Source organism: Rana temporaria, chromosome 1 (assembly GCF_905171775.1).
Source record: "Rana temporaria chromosome 1, aRanTem1.1, whole genome shotgun sequence".
Taxonomy (NCBI): Eukaryota; Metazoa; Chordata; class Amphibia; order Anura; family Ranidae; genus Rana; species Rana temporaria.
The window spans coordinates 481,415,218-481,438,183 of NC_053489.1; the positions used below are offsets into that span (position 1 = coordinate 481,415,218).

At 43.3% G+C, this 22,966-nt stretch overlaps 1 protein-coding gene across 1 annotated transcript in view; it reads left to right on the plus strand.

Annotated features, from left to right (window-relative positions):
• Positions 1–7,167: 7,167 nt before the first annotated feature.
• The window catches only part of TACR3 (tachykinin receptor 3), a 292,646-nt gene continuing 276,847 nt past the window's right edge, over positions 7,168–22,966 (plus strand). The window contains exon 1 of the mRNA XM_040329788.1: positions 7,168–7,988. Within this exon, the coding sequence (XP_040185722.1) occupies positions 7,546–7,988 (443 nt within the window). The 5' untranslated portion in view covers positions 7,168–7,545. The remainder of the gene's footprint in view (positions 7,989–22,966) is intronic.

Below are 22,966 nucleotides of genomic sequence, written 5' to 3' on the forward strand. Positions count from 1 at the left end.
CGTTACAAACGAACTGAGCAACAACACTTGCTGGACAACACATAGAGGCGGTCCCCATGTTGGGAGAGGCCCTCAATAATGACAGCCCTCTCCTCTGGGCTGAAATTGGTCATCCGCCCACCTGAGGATTCCTCATCAGCCATAACTGCCCCACCACAATGCAAACGACCTAGCTTAGAAAAAAAAAAGCTTCAGTACATTTGCACCTGCAGGGCGGAAGTCTGGGCTGATTCATGGACTGGGCTTTGGTAGTGAGTCGGCGTAGCTCAGGGATCACGCCGGGGCGCAGTTCTGAGCATGTGCAGATTGGGGCATTTACCCCTGGATGTCACTGAGCATGTGCGGTCTAAGATGCGCCCCGGCGTGACCCCTGCACCACGGTCGGCACTTCATTAGCATAGGGTGACTCCCAGTTGGCCTTACCCTGCCTTACGCCGTCTAAAATCCGCCCCGCTGGGGCATCGTACAACAAAAAAAGTTTCTTGAATCACCTAACTGCCTCTCCGCGCTGGACCGGTGTAGTCTAAAAATGATGCACCACGCCGGTGCAAATCTGCACCATTGTTCATGAATCTGGCCCAATGTGTTTAAGTTAAACAAAAGTAGAACAAAAAAATGTCTTCATTGACATGAAGGTCAGGTTACTATAACCCAGCCAGCACAGAGTTTCCTCTTACATCAGAGTCTGCAGGATTCCCCCTTACAGTGAAAGGGAACTCTTATGTAAAGGGTAAAGCTGCAGATCATGATCTAAGGGGGGAACTCTGATGTGGAGGGGGGCTCTGGTGACCAGAGACCACCTTATATCAGAGTCCACTGCTTTCTCTTTCCCACTTACTTCAGGGTCCCCAGACTGAGTTCCCCCTTGCATTGTAAGGGGGAATCCTGCAGACTCTGATGTAAAGGGGAAATCTGATGTGGGGGGCACTCTGGTGACCAGAGACCACCTTCCGTAGAGTAAATACACTAAGGTAAGGGGGGTCACTAATATAGGAGGGGGAACCTTTACACCCTTTACACCGCCCCTTACATCAGCAATCCCCCGCACTCGTGGAGGACCGGATCTTCTCTGTGATTTCCGCAAACTGGGCATGGGCAGTTCTAACCCGTCACTCTCCACAATTTTTTACTGGGGTTGCTGGGCAGCCGGTGGGGCCCCCCAGGCAAGCGGGGCCCCCGGGCAACTTCCCAGCGTGCCCAATGGAAAAGATGGCCCTGGTTCTGCTGTTGGAAATGACATCTTACATTAAATTGAGAAGCGGGGGGTGCTGACTTCTTATCTCTTCTCCCATGCAGCCAGCGAGTTGAGAAGCGGGGTGAGGGGGCGAAAATTACTTCTCACCAGGCGGGGCCTCTAGTAATTTGGGGGGCCCTAAGTAGACATGTGCACAGAAAATGTTTTCTTTTTTTTGTTCCATTTCGTATCGTTCCGTAGGTTCGTTTCCGTTCGTTTTTCGTAAGACGCAATTTTTTCGTATTCCGATCGTTTCGTATTTTGGTTACCGTTTTATTTTCGTACATGCGGGATGGTTTGTTATTCTGTTTAATTCATGTTCGTTACTTGTTAGACAATAATTTTCGTGAATTTTCGTCGTTTTGTACTTTCGTAAATATATCGCAGGATTCGCGGCACTTTCAACACGCGGCTCATCCATATTAACTATTGTTAAGCCCCATATACTTGGTCAGACTTTTTTAACAACAAACATAAAAACAATCGGTTTACCGAACGTTCGTTCGTTTTTAAACTCCATCAGAAAACCATTTTTGGGTTCCAGGTTCAAAAGTCTGGCCAACTGATCTCCCTTCAGACGAAAATCCACAGAAAAGTTTATTTGGCTTTACTGTACTACTGTACTCAGCACAAAAGAGAAGCTGCTTCACTAACTAACTACACTCCCTGCCCATTCAAAAAAAACGAAAATTACATCTTATAACAAAAGATTTGTATTCTGTATTTTGAAACCAAATTACGAACAGAAAAAAGGAATTCAGAATACAGAATACAAATCTTTTGTTATAGATGTCATATGAACATACAAACAGAAAAAGGATTCAAACAAAATACAGAATGAAAATCTTTTGTTATAGATGTCATATGAACATATAAACAGAAAAAGGATTCAAACAAAATACAGAATGAAAATCTTTTGTTAGATGTCATATGAACATACGACTGAAAATCAAAGTACGAACAGAACAAGGATTCAAACAAAATATCATTTTCGTTCTTTTGCTGTTTTCGTTTTGTCGTATTTTCGTCGGATCGTTCGTTCGTATTTGCGGTTGTTCGTTATGCGGCTCATTCTTAATCCCGTAGTTTTTGTATTTTGGTGCTTTAATTTTTTCGTATGTACACATTATTCTGCGGGTACGAAAATGAACATTTTCATACGAAAATAACATTTCTACGAACGGGAATGCACATATCTAGCCCTAAGTGCCCTGCATAGTGAGCCTATAGGGTGGATCGGCCCTGCAGACGCTGCTCTCGGTTTGACATCCACATGGGTGCGAATGCGTGTCACTGAATGCAGACAGTGTGAGTTAGAAGACACAAAGCCACACACACCTGCACTAATCTAAATTGATATGAATGGGACTGCCTTCATGTGGATGCATCCACGTGAGGACAAACATGGCCCTTGCACAGGTGTGCAAGTATGCCTGTGTGAACAAGGTCTAAAAATGAGTCCATACAAAAGTGATTTTTAGTTGTACCTGGAGACTGATGCACTCGTCTAGGGTACTTCCTCACCAAGCTCTCTTTTCCATAATGCCCAGAGCTTTAAGTGTATATGTTCACTCCTGCATGTGCCAAATCCTTCTATTGCATTTTGCATTATATTAAAATAAATATAATGTTCAGCAGTGAGAACAGGGTTTCCTTATTGTGCAATGCAAAATGTATTAGATCCAGTTCAAGCTGTTCATAACAATCATTCCACACTGATAATAGCAATTTACAAAAAAAAAGCATATCCAGGAATACAATTATTATACCTGTTACTAAACATTTTTTTTCTGGTCACTAGCATGCCCTGGTAGCTTCTAGTGACAGTAGGAGAGATTTTCAAAATACAATGCTCTCCCTGCACAGGGCATCATAAATGGAGTTGTCAATTTACAGATCACAGATGCAAAGGAGTTAAAGGCTTTTATATGTGGCACTCTTTAGGATGTGATCTATTTACTGAAATTCCTGTAGTAGAAAGGCTACGTGTGTTATAAGATAAAAAAAACAGATTGAACAAACACAAGAGCGCCTTCTTCACTTACTGTATCTTCTGAACAGTACAACACATCTCAAGTGAAAATATTATATTTATATATATATATATATATATATATATATATATATATATATATATATATATATATATACACATACAGTATTAAACAATATTTTATAAAGAACAATTTAAAAGTAACACAGCAGCCACTGGGTTTTTTAATACCACCACCTTGTCTCTATTGAAAGATGGCAAGAATTAAGCACTCTCCAAATGTTCACAATCATAAGCAAAACCTTTTCGAAGAGAAGTGTATTGGATTTTTCATCTACAAAGACTTTTCCCTAAAGGGGCTTAATGAAGAGTTCAATTGGAGACGCTATCTGACACATGTCTTCATAGACATTGTTCACATTCCCATAACTCATTATATGTCACGTAACAACTAGGGTTCCGATTCCGAGTTTTTTCGGCGGTAGTCAGACGCCGATACCCCGCCCCGATACACAAATAGAATACTTAACCCCCCCCCGCACCGCCGCCGCCGACCGCCACCGACCGCCGCCACAATTCGCCGCTGCGATCCGCCGCCGTTACGCCGCTGACTGTGTAATACGGGCGGGAACATTACAGCTTTGAATAGCTGTAATGATTTGCGCCACGCATAGACACTCCCCCTTGCTCGGGTGAACTGTCCAATCCCGAGCGAGGGGGAGTGTCTATACACGCAGCGTGGCGCCAATCATTACAAAGCTATTCAAAGCTGTAATGTTCCTGGCCGGCCGTAGTACACAGTCGGCGGTAGCAGGTAAGCGGGCCATGGCTGCATATGGGGGGAGACACACACGGCTGGATGGGGGGAGACACAAACGGCTGGATGGGGGGAGACACAAACGGCTGGATGGGGGGAGACACAAACGGCTGGATGGGGGGAGACACAAACGGCTGGATGGGGGGAGACACAAACGGCTGGATGGGGGGGAGACACAAACGGCTGGATGGGGGGGAGACACAAACGGCTGGATGGGGGGAGACACACACGGCTGGATGGGGGAGACACACACGGCTGGATGGGGGGAGACACACACGGCTGGATGGGGGGAGACACACACGGCTGGATGGGGGGAGACACACATGGCTGCATATGGGGGGAGACACACATGGCTGGATGGGGGGAGACACACACGGCTGGATGGGGGGAGACACACATGGCTGGATGGGGGGAGACACACACGGCTGGATGGGGGGAGACACACATGGCTGGATGGGGGGAGACACACACGGCTGGATGGGGGGAGACACACATGGCTGCATATGGGGGGAGACACACATGGCTGGATGGGGGGAGACACACATGGCTGGATGGGGGGAGACACACATGGCTGGATGGGGGGAGACACACATGGCTGGATGGGGGGAGACACACATGGCTGGATGGGGGGAGACACACATGGCTGGATGGGGGGAGACACACATGGCTGGATGGGGGGAGACACACATGGCTGGATGGGGGGAGACACACACGGCTGGATGGGGGGAGACACACACGGCTGGATGGGGGGAGACACACACGGCTGGATGGGGGGAGACACACACGGCTGGATGGGGGGAGACACACACGGCTGGATGGGGGGAGACACACACGGCTGGATGGGGGGAGACACACACGGCTGGATGGGGGGAGACACACACGGCTGGATGAGGGGAGACACACACGGCTGGATGGGGGGAGACACACATGGCTGGATGGGGGGAGACACGGCTGGATGGGGGGAGACAATGGCTGCATGGGGGGTGACAATGGCTGCATGGGGGGTGACAATGGCTGCATGGGGGGTGACAATGGCTGCATGGGGGGTGACAATGGCTGCATGGGGGGATACATTGCTGGATGGGGGGTGACAATGGCTGGATGGGGGAATACATTGCTGCATGGGGGGAGACAATGGCTGGATGGGGGGATACATGGCTGCATGGGGGGAGACAGTGGCTGGATGGGGGGATACATGGCTGCATGGGGGGAGACAATGGCTGGATGGGGGGGAGACAATGGCTGGATGGGGGGGAGACAATGGCTGGATGGGGGGAGACAATGGCTGGATGGGGGGATACATGGCTGCATCTGTGGGGGGACATCGCTGCATTTGGGGACACATTTAAAAAAAAGTATCGGTATTCGGTATCGGCGACTACTTGAAAAAAAGTATCGGTACTCGTACTCGGTCCTAAAAAAGTGGTATCGGGACAACCCTAGTAACAACATTATTTCTTTCAATTCCTTCTCCATTATCTTCTCTTCTTTCATTTTAAGATATTTTCATCTGTGGGTTTATTGACACCCAATCCCCCCCCCCCTTACATTTTTACTGTTCCATCCCTCACCCCTTCTGTACAAGCTATGCTCTTTGTTTGCTTCACCCTTAATTAAATTTAGTGAGCTCAGCCCTTTTTCCCTTTGCTTATTGTATCCACTATTATCTCAACTGAATTCAGTGTCTGTGGTTCTATTCCCCATTTATTACTTCATCCTTATGTCCTTTTTTTTATCATACCTGCCCCCTTTTCAACCATATTTCTTTTTCTCTGCACTTATCATAATATAGTCGTTCAGCTCACTTTTGTAGAAACAAACGTATCTAATGTATCTACTAAAACAGAAATCTCAGTTTTGGATGAACTGTCCCTTTAAAGTGCACGCATTCCTGTTTTTAGTTTATTTCTGTAGTGAATGTTAGGGAATTCGAATGTATTGGCTTTATCAATCACATGTCCCAAGTAAATTAGGCACTGATGGAGATGGATGTACAGGTTACTACCATCTTTCATTTAAGGGACACCATAGGGCTAATTTACTAAGACAGCTGAGGATTTCTCTCAATAAATTGTGTAAACATTAGTTTCAGCCCTGGTTCACACTGGGCTGCGGGATTGAAGCCGTGCGAGTTCAGCTGAACTCGCACGATTTCACTCCCGCTGGCAGTCCCGATTTCGGCCGCGATTTAAGAGACATCTGTGCAGGTTTCTATGTAAATCGCGGCCCTAAATCGCAAAAAGTAGTACAGGAACTACTTTTTGAAATTGGTGCAGCGCCGCAGATGCGGCGTTGCACCGATTAGGACGGTGTCATTGCCGACAATTGCCGGCAAATGCCGCCGATTTGAGATGCGATTTCACAAGTGAAATCGCATCTCAAATCGAACCAAATCGTACCCAGTGTGAACCTGGGCTTAATCATGTGAAAATCAAACTCTTTCGTACCTATTTGCTTATCACATGATCACATGATTGGCTCACAGAAGGGACAATTCACATAATTTATCGAGTGAATTTTCCCCAACGCCTTTAGTAAATAAGCCTCTATCGGGTTTGTTTACTAAAAGCAAATCGGCTGTTCACTTTGCAAGGCAATTTTTTCCAGAACTTAATAAATGTAGTGAAGCTTTGTTGACTTCCATCACCCATCATATAATCACGAGCAAGCAAATACTATTTTTGATATATTCCTTGCATGTGTTTAGGTATTCTTTTCAAAGTGAGGTTTTACCACATTCACTAAGCGCTGCAGAAAAATCCCTTGCAAAGTGAGCAGGCTATCTGCCTTAAGTAAATCAACTCTTATATCTTTAGAATCTTTTCTTCGCTTTATGTTGAATGGGGGCAGTGTCTGTGCCAGAGCAGAAAGACAGGGGCGGAGAGCTCCTAGACAAACATGTGAACGGAGTTGTAATCGTATAGTGCTCCATCTTCCGAATGACGATTTCAGCACCATGGACCTCACATCCCTTCAGCACTGGGCTACTAAGAGAGATCCATGAACTAATTGTGAATAAGCATCATAGCACTCTGCAGCCGGGGCGAAACATGCATAGAGGAAGTGTGCTTGGATTACATGCTTCTGTGTGTCACTGCATGCAGCACAAAGCCTACCTGTTTGCAAGCTGGGGGGAGTGTAGAAAGCACTCAGTGGGCTCTCTGTAATCCCCCCTCCCAGAATGATGTCACAGGCATTTTCCTAGACATTGGAGGAACTCGTTCTATAAAAGACTCACACCAGCTGCCTCTGCCTTGACTTGCTCACTGCTGGAAGGAAGGAACTTAGCTTGAAGTTCATCTTTCCTTTCACATTCTATTTATATCTCCTTTCATATTCTTATTGATGTTTGAACTTTACATAGAGGCAATCATGTCTTCAACTTGAGTTCAGATTGTCGTTCTTTATTGCATGCACTTTGCATTCCTCTACTGAAACTTGGAGAGTATTATACAGCTCCCAGACTTTCTGACTGTATTGAAAGCTTTTGGAGACACAGAGATGACTTCCACCCCAGCAAATGTGACAGGTGAAGAAGGGGTGGGCATTTTTGCTCCTCTTGGGGAAGGATTGCTATGGCCAAAGAACTTCACCCAGACTAATGTGACTGCCCCAGTTACTCACAGGTTTGTGCAACCGCCCTGGCGCATAGTACTTTGGTCTCTGGCTTATGGATCTATGGTGGCTGTTGCTGTGTTTGGCAATATCATAGTAATGTGGATAATACTGGCTCACAAAAGAATGAGGACAGTCACCAACTACTTTCTGGTCAGTCTAGCCTTCTCGGATGCTTCCATGGCAGCTTTCAACACCCTGGTGAATTTCATATATGCCCTGCACAATGAATGGTACTTTGGGGAGGCTTACTGTAGATTCCACAACTTCTTTCCTATTACAGCCATCTTTGCCAGCATCTACTCAATGTCTGCTATAGCTGTAGACAGGTAAGATACTTTAGCCTAAGGGAAGGGGGAAGCATATCTGATTTAAAGGACCACTTTTACAAAAAAAATGTAGATGACTGCATGTTATTAATACTTGTAATGAGAGGATTCAGTATTTTTTATATGTCATGTACTTAAAAAAATAAAAAATAAAATCTCTACATTTAACTGCAGACCAAGCTGGCCAGCACAAATGACAGGGGTTGGAGCAAACTGAGTCTGCAGGTGTGCTTGAGCAGGCAGATTAACAGTTTTGATTGTTGTTATTTTTTTAAGAATATTTGTGATGAATAGGTATTTATTGTAAAGGCACCTAATATAGTTGGACCCAACCCCTGTCACTTTTCTGGACAGCTTGGTCTACATGTATATGTGGAGAAAAATATAAATGGAAGAATGTGCAATAAGAAAGAATTTTTAATGCAGAGACACTCCTTGCATGCATTAAATAACTCCTTATAGTTATCAGCATTTTTTTTTTATAAAGTTACTATGCTTACCTATAATGTGAAATGTAGTAGGGTTCTTTTCCATACAGAAGTAGGCAGTTTTTTGACTCTCTCGTTGTAGCAGAGCTGAATGTGACAGCATGCCACTTTATTCTACTGCACATTAAGCTCACAGTTCATACCTCTTAAGCTGGTCATGAATAAATAGATTTAATTAATTCAGCCTGCGGGTTGAACTAAAGAAAGATTCCTTCATCCACGCTAAACAGTGTGTATGTACAAATCTTCCACTATGGCTATTGTATTCTGACATGCGCCGATGGCTGTCAAAAAATATGAATCTTATTGGATACAGGTGCTGTTTGGCCAACAATTTTCCACCTAGCTTCTTCATTTTTTCAAATAAAAGGAGGTGGACCACCCATTGATAGAATTGTAACCAGTTCTTTAGGAACCGTCCAGAATGTGCTCAGTATATAGCCCGATTTAAACTATCTTATAGTAGAGTATATGTTCTGGTACAAAACTTATGGGGCCAGATCCTCAGAGCGAGTACGCCGGCGTACTTTCAAATTACCCGCGTCGTATCTTTAGTTTGAATCCTCAAACCAAGATACGACGGCATCTGGGTTCGATCCGACAGGCGTACGGCTTCGTACGCCTTCAGATCGTAGATTCAATACTTTGGCGTTCGCTGGGTGGAGTTCTCGTCGTTTTCCGCGTTGGGTATGCAAATTAGCTATTTCCGTCGATCCACGAATGTACGCGCGGCCGTCGCATTCTCTTACGTCGTCTGTAGTCGGCTTTTTCCGCCGTATAGTTAAAGCTGGTATTTTGCGGCGTATAGTTAGATTTGCCATGTTAAGTATGGCCGTCGTTCCCGCGTTTCATTTGAATTTTTTTTTTGCGCAAGTCGTCCGTGAATAGGGATGGACGTAACTCACGTCTAAGTTTAAAAAAATGACGTCCTAGCGACGTAATTTAGCACAATGCACGGCGGGAAATTTCAGAACGACGCATGCGCAGTTCATTCGGCGCGGGGACGCACTTCATTTAAATGAATCACGCCCCCTAATCGCCGATTTGAATTCCGCCGCCAGAGATACGCTACGCCGCCATAACTTGCGGCGCAAATTCTTTGAGGATTCAAAGCAGCCCAAAGTAAGTTACAGCGGCGTAGCGTATCTCACATACGCTGCGCCGATCTAAATCTCTGTGGATCTGCCCCATGTTTTCCATTTATACACTTATAAGCAGGACCTTTTGTCTGATAGTTTAATCATTCATAATTATTTAATAGAATTAAAAATATACTTGTTAATAATATCTTGGATACACACAGGTATTATCAAGCTCCATGGGTACTTATAAAATATCTGACTTACATTGGAAAGGTTTCATTCACTATAAAGTCTCCTGGGCTTCTTTAATAAGGCACTATCAGTAATAAAAGTAATATTGCTGCAAACAATCAAATTTTATTTAAAATAGGTAATATATTTCCAGTAATAGAAGCTCTGTACTGATTTATTAAAAGGAGTTATTTTACATTGTATACTGATCATTCATTGCCTTATTAAAGCATGCATGGGTTACATTTCAAAGCTCTTGTTTTGTGGCGTTTCATTGATATTAAACAGTGTAACAGACATACAATCAATGGTTAGGGCATGGCTAGTGATTGTATGCCACCCATAACCTGAACCTTTGGCTAAAGCAAGAGATGGTATTGATATAAAAAGTGTTCCAAGCTTGATGTCTGATTACTATGCATTAAACTGTTTGTACAAATAGCACTACATGTTAGCTGCAAGCAGATCAGCAAATCCCCTGTGATAATCCACTTGTCCAGGGCAAGCAATTTCCACTAAGACATGAGATCTTGTGAGGTTTTTTTTTTAAAACAACTACATATTCAATTTCATCCTTTACAACATCATTGCTCTTGTTGCTGGTTGTATAATTGGAATACACAAGGTAGAGAAACATGTGATTTGACCAGAAATTACCATTTTTGTAACACTATGAAGAAACTGCCTGAAAAATAAGTCATGTGTAAATGCATGTTTATAAAAAAAATAAAAATAAAAGCAAATATATATATATATATATATATATATATATATATATATATATATATATAAGAAAAAGTTCAAGATTTGCTGCACTTAAAATCGTTTTATTTTTCAAATCTTCTCGTAAAGGTTACATACCAGAGTATTCAGACATGGTTATGTGTTTCGGGCTTACATGCTGAGCCCGAAACGCACATCCATGTCTTGAACTTTTTCTCTTATATATATATGGTCGGTGGGAAGACCTGTTTGCTGGCACTCGTTATATACCATGTGCAGTTCTCCTCCATTGCCTTGTGAATATATATATATATATATATATATAAATCTGGAGACTTCCACATATGGAAAGGCTTCTCTACAGTAAGAGCTGTGAAAATGTGGAATAGACTCCCTCAGGATCTAGTTATGACCAGCTCAATAGATTGTTTTAAAAAAGACCTGGATGAATTCTTAAATGCACTAAATATAACAAGATATTAACATTTAAAAGGAACAGTAATTTAAAAGTAATGTTGTTTCAAGGAAAATCCGATCCCCTTTTCAGGGATCAGGGAGAAATAATTTTTTCCCCACTGGATCACATTGAACCATGCTTAATAAGTAATTTTTGTCTTCATATGGTTCAACTGTGGGTATTGGATTCTGGATATGGAGGTTTTCTATTTGATTGTTTTATATATTTATTTTTCCATTGGTTGAACTAGATAGAGTTGTGTCCTCACTAACTATGTATAATATTATAAAAAAAAAAAACTAAATCTCATATCAGCTTCTATATTGTTTACTTGCCTCAAACTATATCACCTATTATCATGTCTGTCTGCTCTCTCCCCCTTCTACTATCTGCATGAGTCACTTATGATCATAAATGCTGACACCAGGAAAACCCAGGGGATGGTTCCACCCAGGGGTCAAGTCCTGGGGAATAAAGTGTGGGAACTCCCACCCAAGATCCACTCCCCCACCAAAAAATAAAAAATAATGATATGTAAATATGCATAATTACTAAACCGCATGTTTTTTTTTCTTTTTTCGATCCACTGTACCTTAGTAATAAGCAAGTTCTTTCTAAATCCTGCAATAACTTGCGGCAGACCTCCGCAATGTCTCCTGGGAACAATGACAAAAGCTCCCAGGAGACATTGCGGCATCAAGGAAGTGACGGAATACCCACACACTACCCGATGAATCCATATACAGGAAGCGGCCAGTAACATTAAGGATTACTAAGGTTTGCCTGCCCCTGACAGTGACACAAGCTGGGCATCGCCGCTTAGTGAAGGATTGGCTCGGGCGGCTCGGTTGCTCTCGGCTGCTCTAGTCCTGCAAAGGGAACTGAGTTCCTGCTGTGAAAAAAGTGCAGGAACTCTGTTCCCACGCGTTCCAGCAGGACTTGAGCGCTGGTTCCACCCCTCTTAATAGCACACAACAGGTGATTGACAGCCTAAGCTGTACATGTTTCCCTATGAGACTGTGCAGGGGGTTGTGTCCTTTCCCTCCACTCAGGTCTCTGATTACAAGCAACTCCTCTCTCCCACTTCTGCTATCTGCATGAGTCACTTATGATCATTAACCACTTCAGCCCTGAGCCTGTTTTTCAGACTCAGTGTTTACAAGTTTTTTTCGCTAGAAAAAAATATATAATATTTGGGGATTCTAACACCCTAGAGAATAAAATGGCGGTCATTGCAATACTTTTTTTTACACCGTATTTGCGCAGCGGTCTTACAAGCACACTTTTTTGGAAAAAATAACTTTTTTGAATAAAAAAATACAACAGTAAAGTTAGCCCAATTTTTTTTTTAAATTGTGAAAGATAAATGTTATGCAGAGTAAATTGATAGCCAACATGTTACGCTTCAAAATTGTGCCCGCTAGTGAAATGGCGTCAAACTTTTACCCTTAAAAATCTCCATAGGCGACATTTAAAAAATTCTACAGGTTGCAAGTTTTGAGTTACAGGGTAGGTCTAGGGCTAGAATTATTGCCCTCACTCTAAAAATCACGGCGATGCTTCATATGTGTGGTTTGAATACCGGTTTCATATTCGGGCGCTACTCACGTTTGCTTTTTCTTCTGCGAGCAAGCTCGTCAGGACGGGGAGCTTTAAAAAAAAAAAAAAAATCTTATTTATTTTACTTGATTTTATTTATTTTTACACTGTTTTTTAAAAAAATGGGTCACTTTTATTCCTATTACAAGGAATGTAAACATCCCTTGTAATAGAAAAAAGAATGACAGGTCCTCTTAAATATGAGATCTGGGGTCAAAAAGACCTCAGATCTCATATTTAGACTAAAATGCAATAAAAAAAAAAGCTGCTGCCATTACCAAGATATTCCTCTTCCAAATGCCGACGTATATAGTTGTGCGTTGGTCTGTAAATGGTTAATGCTGAGACCAGGAAAACCCTGGGGATGGTTCCACCCCTCCTCTAGCACACAACAGGTGATTGACATCCTCAGCTGTACATGTTTCCCTATGAGACTGTGCAGAAGGGGATGTGTCCTTTACCTCCACACAGGTCTCAGATTACACTCAACTCCCTGCTTTATTTTGTGCAGTGTGTGATGTCAGATCCCTGCTCCCTACCTTCTGGAGCTGAGAATTAGTTTTTGATCTGTGTACTTTGAAGGGCTGTAGAGGAGAAAGGATTGCAGGTAAACACAGAAGGATTTGCTTTATCTCTGTGTATCATGCAAACCTAGTAGGAATCTGAATCTGTAAGGGTTTACAACCACTTTCATGTATTAATGTAATTTCAGAACTTGTTTTCAAGCATTTTCAAATCTGCAGTTTTTATTTTAAAAAAAAATGATAATCCTGCCATGGAATACAGTGCTCAGTCCTTGTGTCCTGATTGTTTCTTCACCCAGTCACATACACTTCCAATGGAATATATGATGTGATACAAATCACATACTCAATGAATAAATGAAACTTATTGTAAGTCCAGTTGTGACTTTGCAACAAAGTAACCATAGCAGAAATGAAGGTAAATAAAACTGTAAAAAGGACAATAGAACATAAAATTGTGTTTCATTTTGCATCTGCTTTTTCTGGATGGTACAAAAAATTCAATAAATTAAAAAAACGAATAAAATTCGAGTAACTCAAGTTTCTACTTCCATACTTGGCAATTTGACAAGGTGGTGTGCATTAGACAGATGTAACCCCTTCCTTAATATGAGACTACTTGTTGTAATTTGGTTACTAAATAGAAAGTGTCTAATATATGAAGGTATTTAAAAAAAAGCCACTGCAACAGATGTTATAAATGGTGTTTATCAAAGGGTTTGAGTTTGTGGAAGGGTTTAAGAATAATGGGCCAGATTCACATAGAATTGCGGCCGTGTAACGTAAGCCGTTTACGTTACACCGCCGCAAGTTTTCAGTCTAAGTGCCCGATCCACAAAGCACTTACCTGTAAACTTGCGGTGGTGTATCGTAAACATGTCCGGCGCAAGCCCGCCCAATTCAAATGGGGCGGATACCATTTAAATTAGGCGCGCTCCCGCGCCGGAATACTGCGCATGCTCCGTTCGCAATTTTCCCGACGTGCTTTGCGCAAAACTACGGCGGTGCAACGTGTTTGTGAATCGCGACGTGCGTAACGTACTTACGCCGGGAAAAAAAATTCAAAAGCAACGCGGGAACGACGGGCATACTTTAACATGGTGGAGTAATTTTACACCATGTTAATAGCAGCCCTAACTTTGCGACGGGAAACTTAGACTTGCGCCGACGTAACGACGGGAAAAACCTTTGTGGATTGCCGTAACTACTAATTTGCATACCCGACGCTGGAATGAGGCAATTACACCTGTCGGATCTTTGGGGTATCTATGCGGAACTGATTCTATGAATCAGCCGCATAGATACGACAGCAGATACGACGGTGTATCAGGAGATACGCCGTCGTATCTGTTCTTTGAATCTGGCCCATTGTCATCATAGAGGCATCCTATTTTTTAAGTTTAACTCCCCATACTTAGAAGAGGAATTTCTTTGGTTCTGTCTGCATGCTGTTTCTTATATTGGTTGCACAGTGAGTTTATACCCCAGCACTGCTGTTATTGTACATGTGCAATATATTTTGGTGTTGTTTTTGATTAAGTAGCTCTACTTAGTATTTTGGGGTTGAATGGGAAAACTGTATGTTCATTCTTTTTCCAACATTTGTTCAGATTAGGCTTCCATCAGTTTTTAGTTTGTAGCTCTTTAATATTTAGCAATTTATGGCTGATGGTCAGAAAGTCTTGTACGCCCACACTTGAAGTACCACCATTGCGCCTTAAGGAAAAAAACAACTGATTAACCTGCTGCCACTTTAATGATGTAGAAATGTGATTGTATTATTTACCTCTATCCAAACTCAATAGTCAAAAAAATAAGTGGCACTAAATTGCACTTATGTATATGGACCTCCAACCAGGGCTCAAGTCCTGCGGGAACGCGTGGGAACGGAGTTTCTGCACTTTTTTCACAGCAGGAACTCAGTTCCCTTTGTAGGACTAGAGCAGCCAAGCCGCCCGAGCCGATCCTTCACTAAGCGTCGATGTCCAGCTCGAGTCACTGTCAGGGGCAGGCGAACCTTAGTAATGCTTTATGTTACTGGCCGCTTCCTGTATATGGATTAATCGGGTAGTGTGCGGGTATTCCGTCACTTCCTTGATGCCGCAATGTCTCCTGGGAGCTTGCAGCATCGAGGAAGTGACGGAAGGAACATAAAGGATTACTAAGATACAGTGGATCGAAAAAAAAAAAAAAAACATGCGGTTTAGTAATTATGCATATGAGCGTATCATTTTTTATTTTTTTTTGGTGGGGGAGTGGATCTTGGGTGGGAGTTCCCACACTTTTTTCCCCAGGACTTGACCCCTGCCTCCAACCGAGTGCAAAGAAATATCTAAAAATAAAATAAAGACAACTTCATACTAATTTAGTCAACTAAAACGACTAAAACATTTTAGTCGACTAAATGAATACTATTTTAGTCAACTAAAATACGACTAAAACTAAAACAATTGAGATGACTAAAATGGGACTAAAAATAAAATGCCTTTTTATTCAAAAGACTTATGCCCAGTACACACGATCGGTTCATCTGATGAAAACGGACCGATGGACCGTTTTCATCGGACGAACCGTTCGTGTGTGGGCCCCATCGTTTTTGGTCGCATCGGTGAAAAAAAATAGAACCTGTTTTAAAACTTTCTTATAGTTAAAAAAACGATAGAAAAAAACGATTGTCTGTGGGGAAATCCATCGGTCAAAAATCCAAGCATGCTCAGAATCAAGTCGACGCATGCTCGAAAGCATTTAACTTATTTTTTCTCAGCATGTCGTTGTGTTTTACGTCACAGCGTTGGACACAATCAGATTTTCAACCGATGGTGTGTAGGCAAGACTGATGAAAGTCAGCTTCATCGGATATCTGATGAAAAAATCCATCGGTCCGTTTTCATCAGACGTACCGATCGTGTGTACAGGGCATAAGACTAAAACTAAATTGATATTTGACAGTGGTCTGTAGTGCATGTTCATACCTCAATACCATATATAATAACATATTCGATTCTTTACTCCAGCAGCATATAATGAGTTTGGAAATTGTAGAGAAATGTTACATTACATTACAATTTAATTACACCCATTCGATTTTAGACGACTAAAATGAGTTTTAGTCGACTAAAATGTACTGGAGATTTTAGTCGACTAAAACATAGGACATTTTAGTCGACTAAGATTCTACGTGAATCTGGCCCTTAGTCGACTAAATATGACTAAAACTAAAACAATTGCAGAAGACTAAAATGGGACTAAAACTAAAATGGCATTTAAGTCCTAAGACTAATGCCGCGTACACACGATCGGTCAAACCGATGAGAATGGTCTGATGGACCGTTTTCATCCGACCAAACCGAACATGTGTAGGCCCCATCGGTTATTTATCCATCGGTTAAAAAAATTCAATCTTGTTTTAAATTTAACCGATGGATACCTAACCGATAGAAAAAAAATGATCGTCTGTGGGTACGTCCACCGGTTAAAAATCCACGCATGCTCAGAATCAAGTCGACGCATGCTTGGAAGCATTGAACTTCGGTTTTTTTTCAGCACGTCGTTGTGTTTTACGTCACCGCGTTCTGACACGATCGTTTTTTTAGCTGATGGTGTGTAGGCACGACTGACCATCAGTCAGCTTCATCAGTTAACCAATGGAAAAATCCATCAGACCTGTTTTATCGGATGGACCGATCGTGTGTACGCGGCATAAGACTGATAGCCAGATTCATAGAGAGTTACCCCGGCATATCAGTAGATACGCCGTCGTAACTCTGAATCTACGCCAGCGTTAATTTAAGCGTATTCTGGAAACCAGATACGCTTAAATTAGGCTAAGATACGAGTGGCGTAAGTCTCCTACGCCGTTGTATCTTAAAGTGTAATTTTTAGGCTGGCCGCTAGGTGGTGCTTCAGTTGAGTTTGGCGTAGAATATGTAAATGACTAGATACGCCGATTCACGAACGTACGTGCGCCCGTCGCAGTAAAGATACGCCGTTTCCGTAAGAGATACGCCGCGTAAAGATAAAGCTTCTCCCTAGTCAATGTTAAGTATGGCCGTCGTTCCCGCGTCAAAATTTGAAAATTTTACATCGTTTGCGTAAGTCGTCCGGGAATAGGGCTGGACGTAATTTACGTTCACTTCGAAACCAATACGTCCTTGCGGCGTACTTTGGAGCAATGCACACTGGGATATGTACACGGACGGCGCATGCGCCCTTTCGTAAAAAACGTCAATCACGTCGGGTCACCCTCCATTAACATAAAACACGCCCCTCATCCTAATTTGAATTAGGCGCGCTTATGCCGTCTCCATTTACGCTACGCCGCCGTAAGTTAGGAGGCAAGTACTTTGTGAATACAGTACTTGCCTCTCTGACTTACGGCGGCGTAGCGTAAATACGATACGATGCGCCGCCGTAACACCCCTACCTGAATCTGGCCCTAAAACTATATCGAAATTTGATGCCAAAATTAACACTGCTTCATACGAGGTACACTTTAAAGTATTGCTATAAAGATGATGACAATGTGACAATTCAAATAATCAGTGTAATAATATCACCCTGTGACAAGTAAATTAAACTACATTCAAGAAAAAGTTCATAAGCATAATAAAATTCATCTGGAAAATAGTTGATCCAGTGTAAACTTTCCTGATCTTCCACCACACCACTAAGTGCCAGTGATTTTGCGCACCTTTGGATGACACACTCACCAGATATTTATGCCTTACACTCTCGTGATTGGCAAAAAAACACACAGATAGGGTTAGCTGATCTCCGTTATCCAGCCGCAAGAAAGTAAATAGGATCTCGCTGCATGTAAATAAAAAGTGCTCCAAATAGTGTAATATTGTAAAACAAGTTTAATAAAACGCTATGTGAAAAACTTCAACCATTACACTCACAATTCATCACTTCAAAGCCAGCAAATAAAATCACAGCAACAACTCTTGGAGAAAACGTCTGTAGTGGTATATAGTGTGGTCACGGCGGACCCGAGGTGTACTCATTCTCAATAAGTCTGAATAAGTCTGTGTGATGAAACATGTCGGGGCGTGGCTAATTGGCAACCATCTGTAAGCACTCCACACATTATACACCAGATCAGAGACTTACGGTTCGAGCTAGAGGAGCGGGTGAGAGTGCTATCTAAGCTGTACACCTCGGGTCCGCCGTGACCACACTATACACTACAACAGACATTTTCTCCAAGAGTTGTTGCTGTAATTTTATTTGCTGGCTTTGAAGTGATGTGATGTGAGTGTGAGGCCTCGTACACACGACCGAGGAACTCGTCGGAAAACACACATCGTTTTCCTCGACGAGTTCCTTGTTAGGCTTGTCGAGCAACTCGACAAGCTTGCTTTGCGCACACACTGTCAAGACAAAATCTCCTCGTTCTCAAACGCGGTGACATACAACACATACAACGGCAGGGGAAGTTCGATTCCACTGGCACAACTCTTGGGGCTTGTTTTGCTAATCTCATGTGTTTGCGTGTTAAGTAAAAGTTTGTTAAGAGACGATTTGCACTTTTCAGTCTGTTACAGCTTGAAAAATGTGTTATCTCCATTACAAATGCTACTTTTACTCCCGTGTCATACTTTATTCTGAGCAAGCGCGGGTTTCTTAGCATACACACGCTCGAGTTTCTCGTCGAAAACCAGCCCGACGAGGAACACAACGAGCAAATTCAGACTCCCGTCGAGGAAAAAGAGAACTTGCTCTCTTTTTTGCTCGTCGAGTTCCTCGACAGTTTCCTCGATGAAAAATGTACACATGACCGGTTTCCTCTGCAAAAAAAGCTCTCCCACCAAGTTTCTTGGTGGGAGTGAGACAGGTAATGAACATGGATAGTATACCGTATGTGGGAAAATAATTTTTTTTGTCAATGTGACAATTTATGCTCTGACATGGAAGAATGTGCCTTCTGCAACACTATATATAGTTTTTATACTTTCAGTGATAATGCAGACAGCACAGTGGCTTGGTTCATCTGTCTTGCAGCACTAGGGTCCTCAGTCCTCAGTTGAAATCTCAAACAGGTTTCTACCTGAAAGCAACCTGTTTGAGGCGTTGCTTTGCTTCATGTTCTCCCTGTGCCTGTATGGCAGTGATGGCGAACCTTGGCACCCCAGATGTTTTGGAACTACATTTCCCATGATGGCCATGCACTCTGCAGTAGGGATGAGCTTCGAGTTTGAGTCGAACTCATGTTCGACTCGAACATTGCCTGTTCGCCTGTTCGGCGAACAACGAACAATTTGGGGTGTTCGCGGTAAATTCGAAAAGCAGAGGAACACCCTGTTAAAGTCTATGGGAGAAATCTAAAGTGCTAATTTTAAAGGCTAATATGCAAGTTATTGTCCTAAAAAGTGTTTGGGGACCTGCCCCAGGGGACATGTATCAATGCAAAAAAAAGTTTTAAAAATGGCTGTTTTTTCGGGAGCAGTGATTTTAATAATGCTAAAAGTGAAACATTCCTTTAAATTTAAAAAAAATGGCGTGGAGTTCCCCCAAAAATCCACACCAGACCCCTTATCCGAGCACGTTAACCTGGCCAGCCGCAGAAAAGAGGGGGGGACAGAGTTCGGCCCCCCTCTCTCTTGAACCGTACCAGGACACATGCCCTCAACATGGGGAGGATGTCCCTATGTTGATGGGGACAAGGGCCTCATCCCCACAACCCTTGCCCGGTGGTTGTGGGGGTCTGCGGGCGGGGGCTTATCAGAATCTGGAAGACCCCTTTAACAAAGGGGACCCCCAGATCCTGCCCCCCCCTATGTGAATTGGTAATGGGGTACATTGTACCCCTACCATTTCACGAAGGAAGTGTAAATAGTTGGAAAAAACACACACACACCGTAGAAAAAAGTCCTTTTTTAATCATTTTTTTTTTTTTAAATCCATTGATACATGTCCCCTGGGGCAGGACCCAGGTCCCCAAACACTTTTTAGGACAATAACTTGCATATTAGCCTAAATAGCACTTTAGATTTCAAACGTTCGAGTCCCATAGACTTTAATAGGGTTCTAAAGTTCACACGAACGTTTGGTGTGTTTGCAAGTTCTGGTGCGAACCGAACAGGGAGGTGTTCGGCTCATCCCTACTCTGCAGTGTAGTGAAGAATCATGGGAAATAGTAGTTCCAAAACATCTGGGGTGCCAAGGTTCGCCATCATTGCTGTATGGGTTTTCACTGGGCACTTTGGTTTCCTCCCATACTCCAAAGACATGCTGGTTGGTTAATTAGCTTCTGTTTAAATTGTGTATGTGTGTACGCATGTGAGGTATGGACTGATGTACATGTACAATATATACATAAAGCACTGTGTAAATTGTGGGCATTATATAAACACCTGTAATAAAAATGTGGTGGAATTAGTCTGGAATAAGTTGGTGCTAGGTGACGGTAGACAAATGCTCAAATATTTCAGTGCATAAGAGGGCTCATTTGAGAATGTGGATATACAAGATATATTTGTTTTTGTTATGGTGTCTAATTGTATATCTAGCGTTTGAGATTTTTTATACCTTATTAAGGGAAACTTGTCCAAAATCTATAAGTATATTTTGCAGAGTTGGTGATGATTTCAGTGAGTTCAATAATGATATTAATACATCATTAACATAAAGTCCAATGTTGTGTTCTTTATTACCAGCTGGTTTGCCAGTGATGTATGATTAGATCTCTGCTATTGGTTCCATAACTAGTACAAAAATCAGGGGTTACTGTGGATACCCCAGCCTGATGCTGTTGGAAACCTGAAATGCTGTGAAAAGCATACAAGCAGAAAATAAGCGTGCAACCCAAATAATAAAGTGCAAGGGTGAAAAAAAAATAAAAATTAGTGCATACACATAAATATATATATATATATATATATATATATATATATATATAGTCACTAAAGTGAAAAATTCCAGTGTAACAATGCACACACAGAAGATATGTATATCAATGCACACCAAAAAACAAATAAAAAACACAGTGGCCCAGATTCAGGTAGATTTGCCCATTAGTTGCACATGTGAAGAGCAGCTGATTTGCTCTGCGCTGGGGCAAATTGGAAAGATTGCCACCTGATTCAGGATTCCTTTTGTCTGCTAATTTGCTCCTTTGTAAGGCAAAAATCAGGGCATAAGGCAGCGCAAGTGAAAGTGGGTGTGCCCTATGCAAATGATCTTTTTTCCACTCAGCAGTGGTTTGCTCCTATTTTCAGGGCAAATTTTGCCCACCTGCTTGCACTGAGCAAATAAATAGGGGCAGACCTGCGCAGGTCCTGTGCAAAATTACATCCTGCTTTTCCCCCCCCCCCCCCCCCCCCGAGCAAGGTAATTTTGCCCTTTTTGCTGATATGGCACCTCCTCATGAAAAAAAAAAAGCTAATTTTATAGCTTCAGAGATGGAGATACTTCTTGCGGCACTCACGCGCCATAGTGATATGCTGTATGGTGCCCAGCGGCAGAACTCCACTGTAGCCCAAAGGAGGGCTATCTATGATGGCATTACCCTGGACATAAATGCCCTGGGTAATGAAGAAAGGACGTGGGAGGACATTCAAAAGAAGTTGAATGACATGCGGCGTAGGGTCCGGGATAAGCTTGTGCTTATCCGTAAGCATACGAGTGGCACGGGAGGAGGACCACCCTGCAAGATCCGTCTAAATCCTGATGAGGAGGTGATCGCGCAAAGTCTAGCACTGGAGCAGGTGGAGGGAGTCCCAGGCTACGACTCCACTGTTGGGGACTTGGGGACTGGTAATTTTTTTGTTTTCATATCTGCTGTGTATCATGGGAGGGGGTAGAAGTGAACATATGAGGGGGTAGAAGGCAACATGTAACAAGTTTTTTGTTTTCATATCTGCTGTGTATCATGGGAGGGGGTAGAAGTTAACATATGAGGGGGTAGAAGGCAACATGTAACAAGTTTTTTGTTTTCATATCTGCTGTGTATCATGGGAGGGGGTAGAAGTGAACATATGAGAAGTGTGTTGCTCCAGCAACATGTTTTTCTTTGTGTCATCCACAGGTGGTGATGATGAAGCTGGGCCGTCGTCGGCTGCGGGGCGACCCACGCCATCCCCACATGAGCATGGGGTCCAGTCAGGCCCCATGGACATACTGGCCATGTTTGTTGAGGAGGAGATTTTACCAAGGCCAAGTATGGAGGAGGAAGTGGTGGAGGAGTCATTTATCCTCAACCTGGAGGACTCTGGCTACCTCCAGGAGGATCCCACCATCCCTGACCAACCCACCACCCCCCCGACCATCACGTCATCCCCCTCCAGGGCAAGCCCCTCCAGTGTCCCCCCCTCCAGTGTGGCCCCCTCCCCTTCTTCTCCCTCTGTTCATGCCCCAGCCTCTCCTCCTCCCAGGAAGGCTCTTTCAAAAACGAGGGGTGTACCCTCCAGCCTCCGTCAAGGTCTGCAGGAGGAGCAGGCCCGGCAGACCCGCCATCTAGGGGCCATGGTGGTAGATCTGAGGCGGGTGGCGGACAGCCTGGCATCCTCCTCCTCCTCTGTTGAGCAGGCCCTCACCCTGCATGCTGACTGGGGGGACCGACAGAATGAGACCCTGGAGGATGTTAGTGGCAACTGCGCAGCCATTGTGACCTGTCTGGTTGAACAGCAGGATGCCACTGCATTATTAACTTCGGAGGTGAGCAGGTTGGCAGGTGCGGTGGAGGCCAACACTGCTGCTGTGCGGGAGGAGGGGAGACTTACCCGACGGCAGTTGAGGATCCCCACCCCATGCTCCACCACGGCGTCTGAGGAGCCAGAGCCGGGGCACCCTTGGGCCAAGGATGTCCAAAAGAAAAAAATAATTTATGACCATTTTTTTTTTTGGTGGCTCAGATTATGAGCTTGTTTTTTGG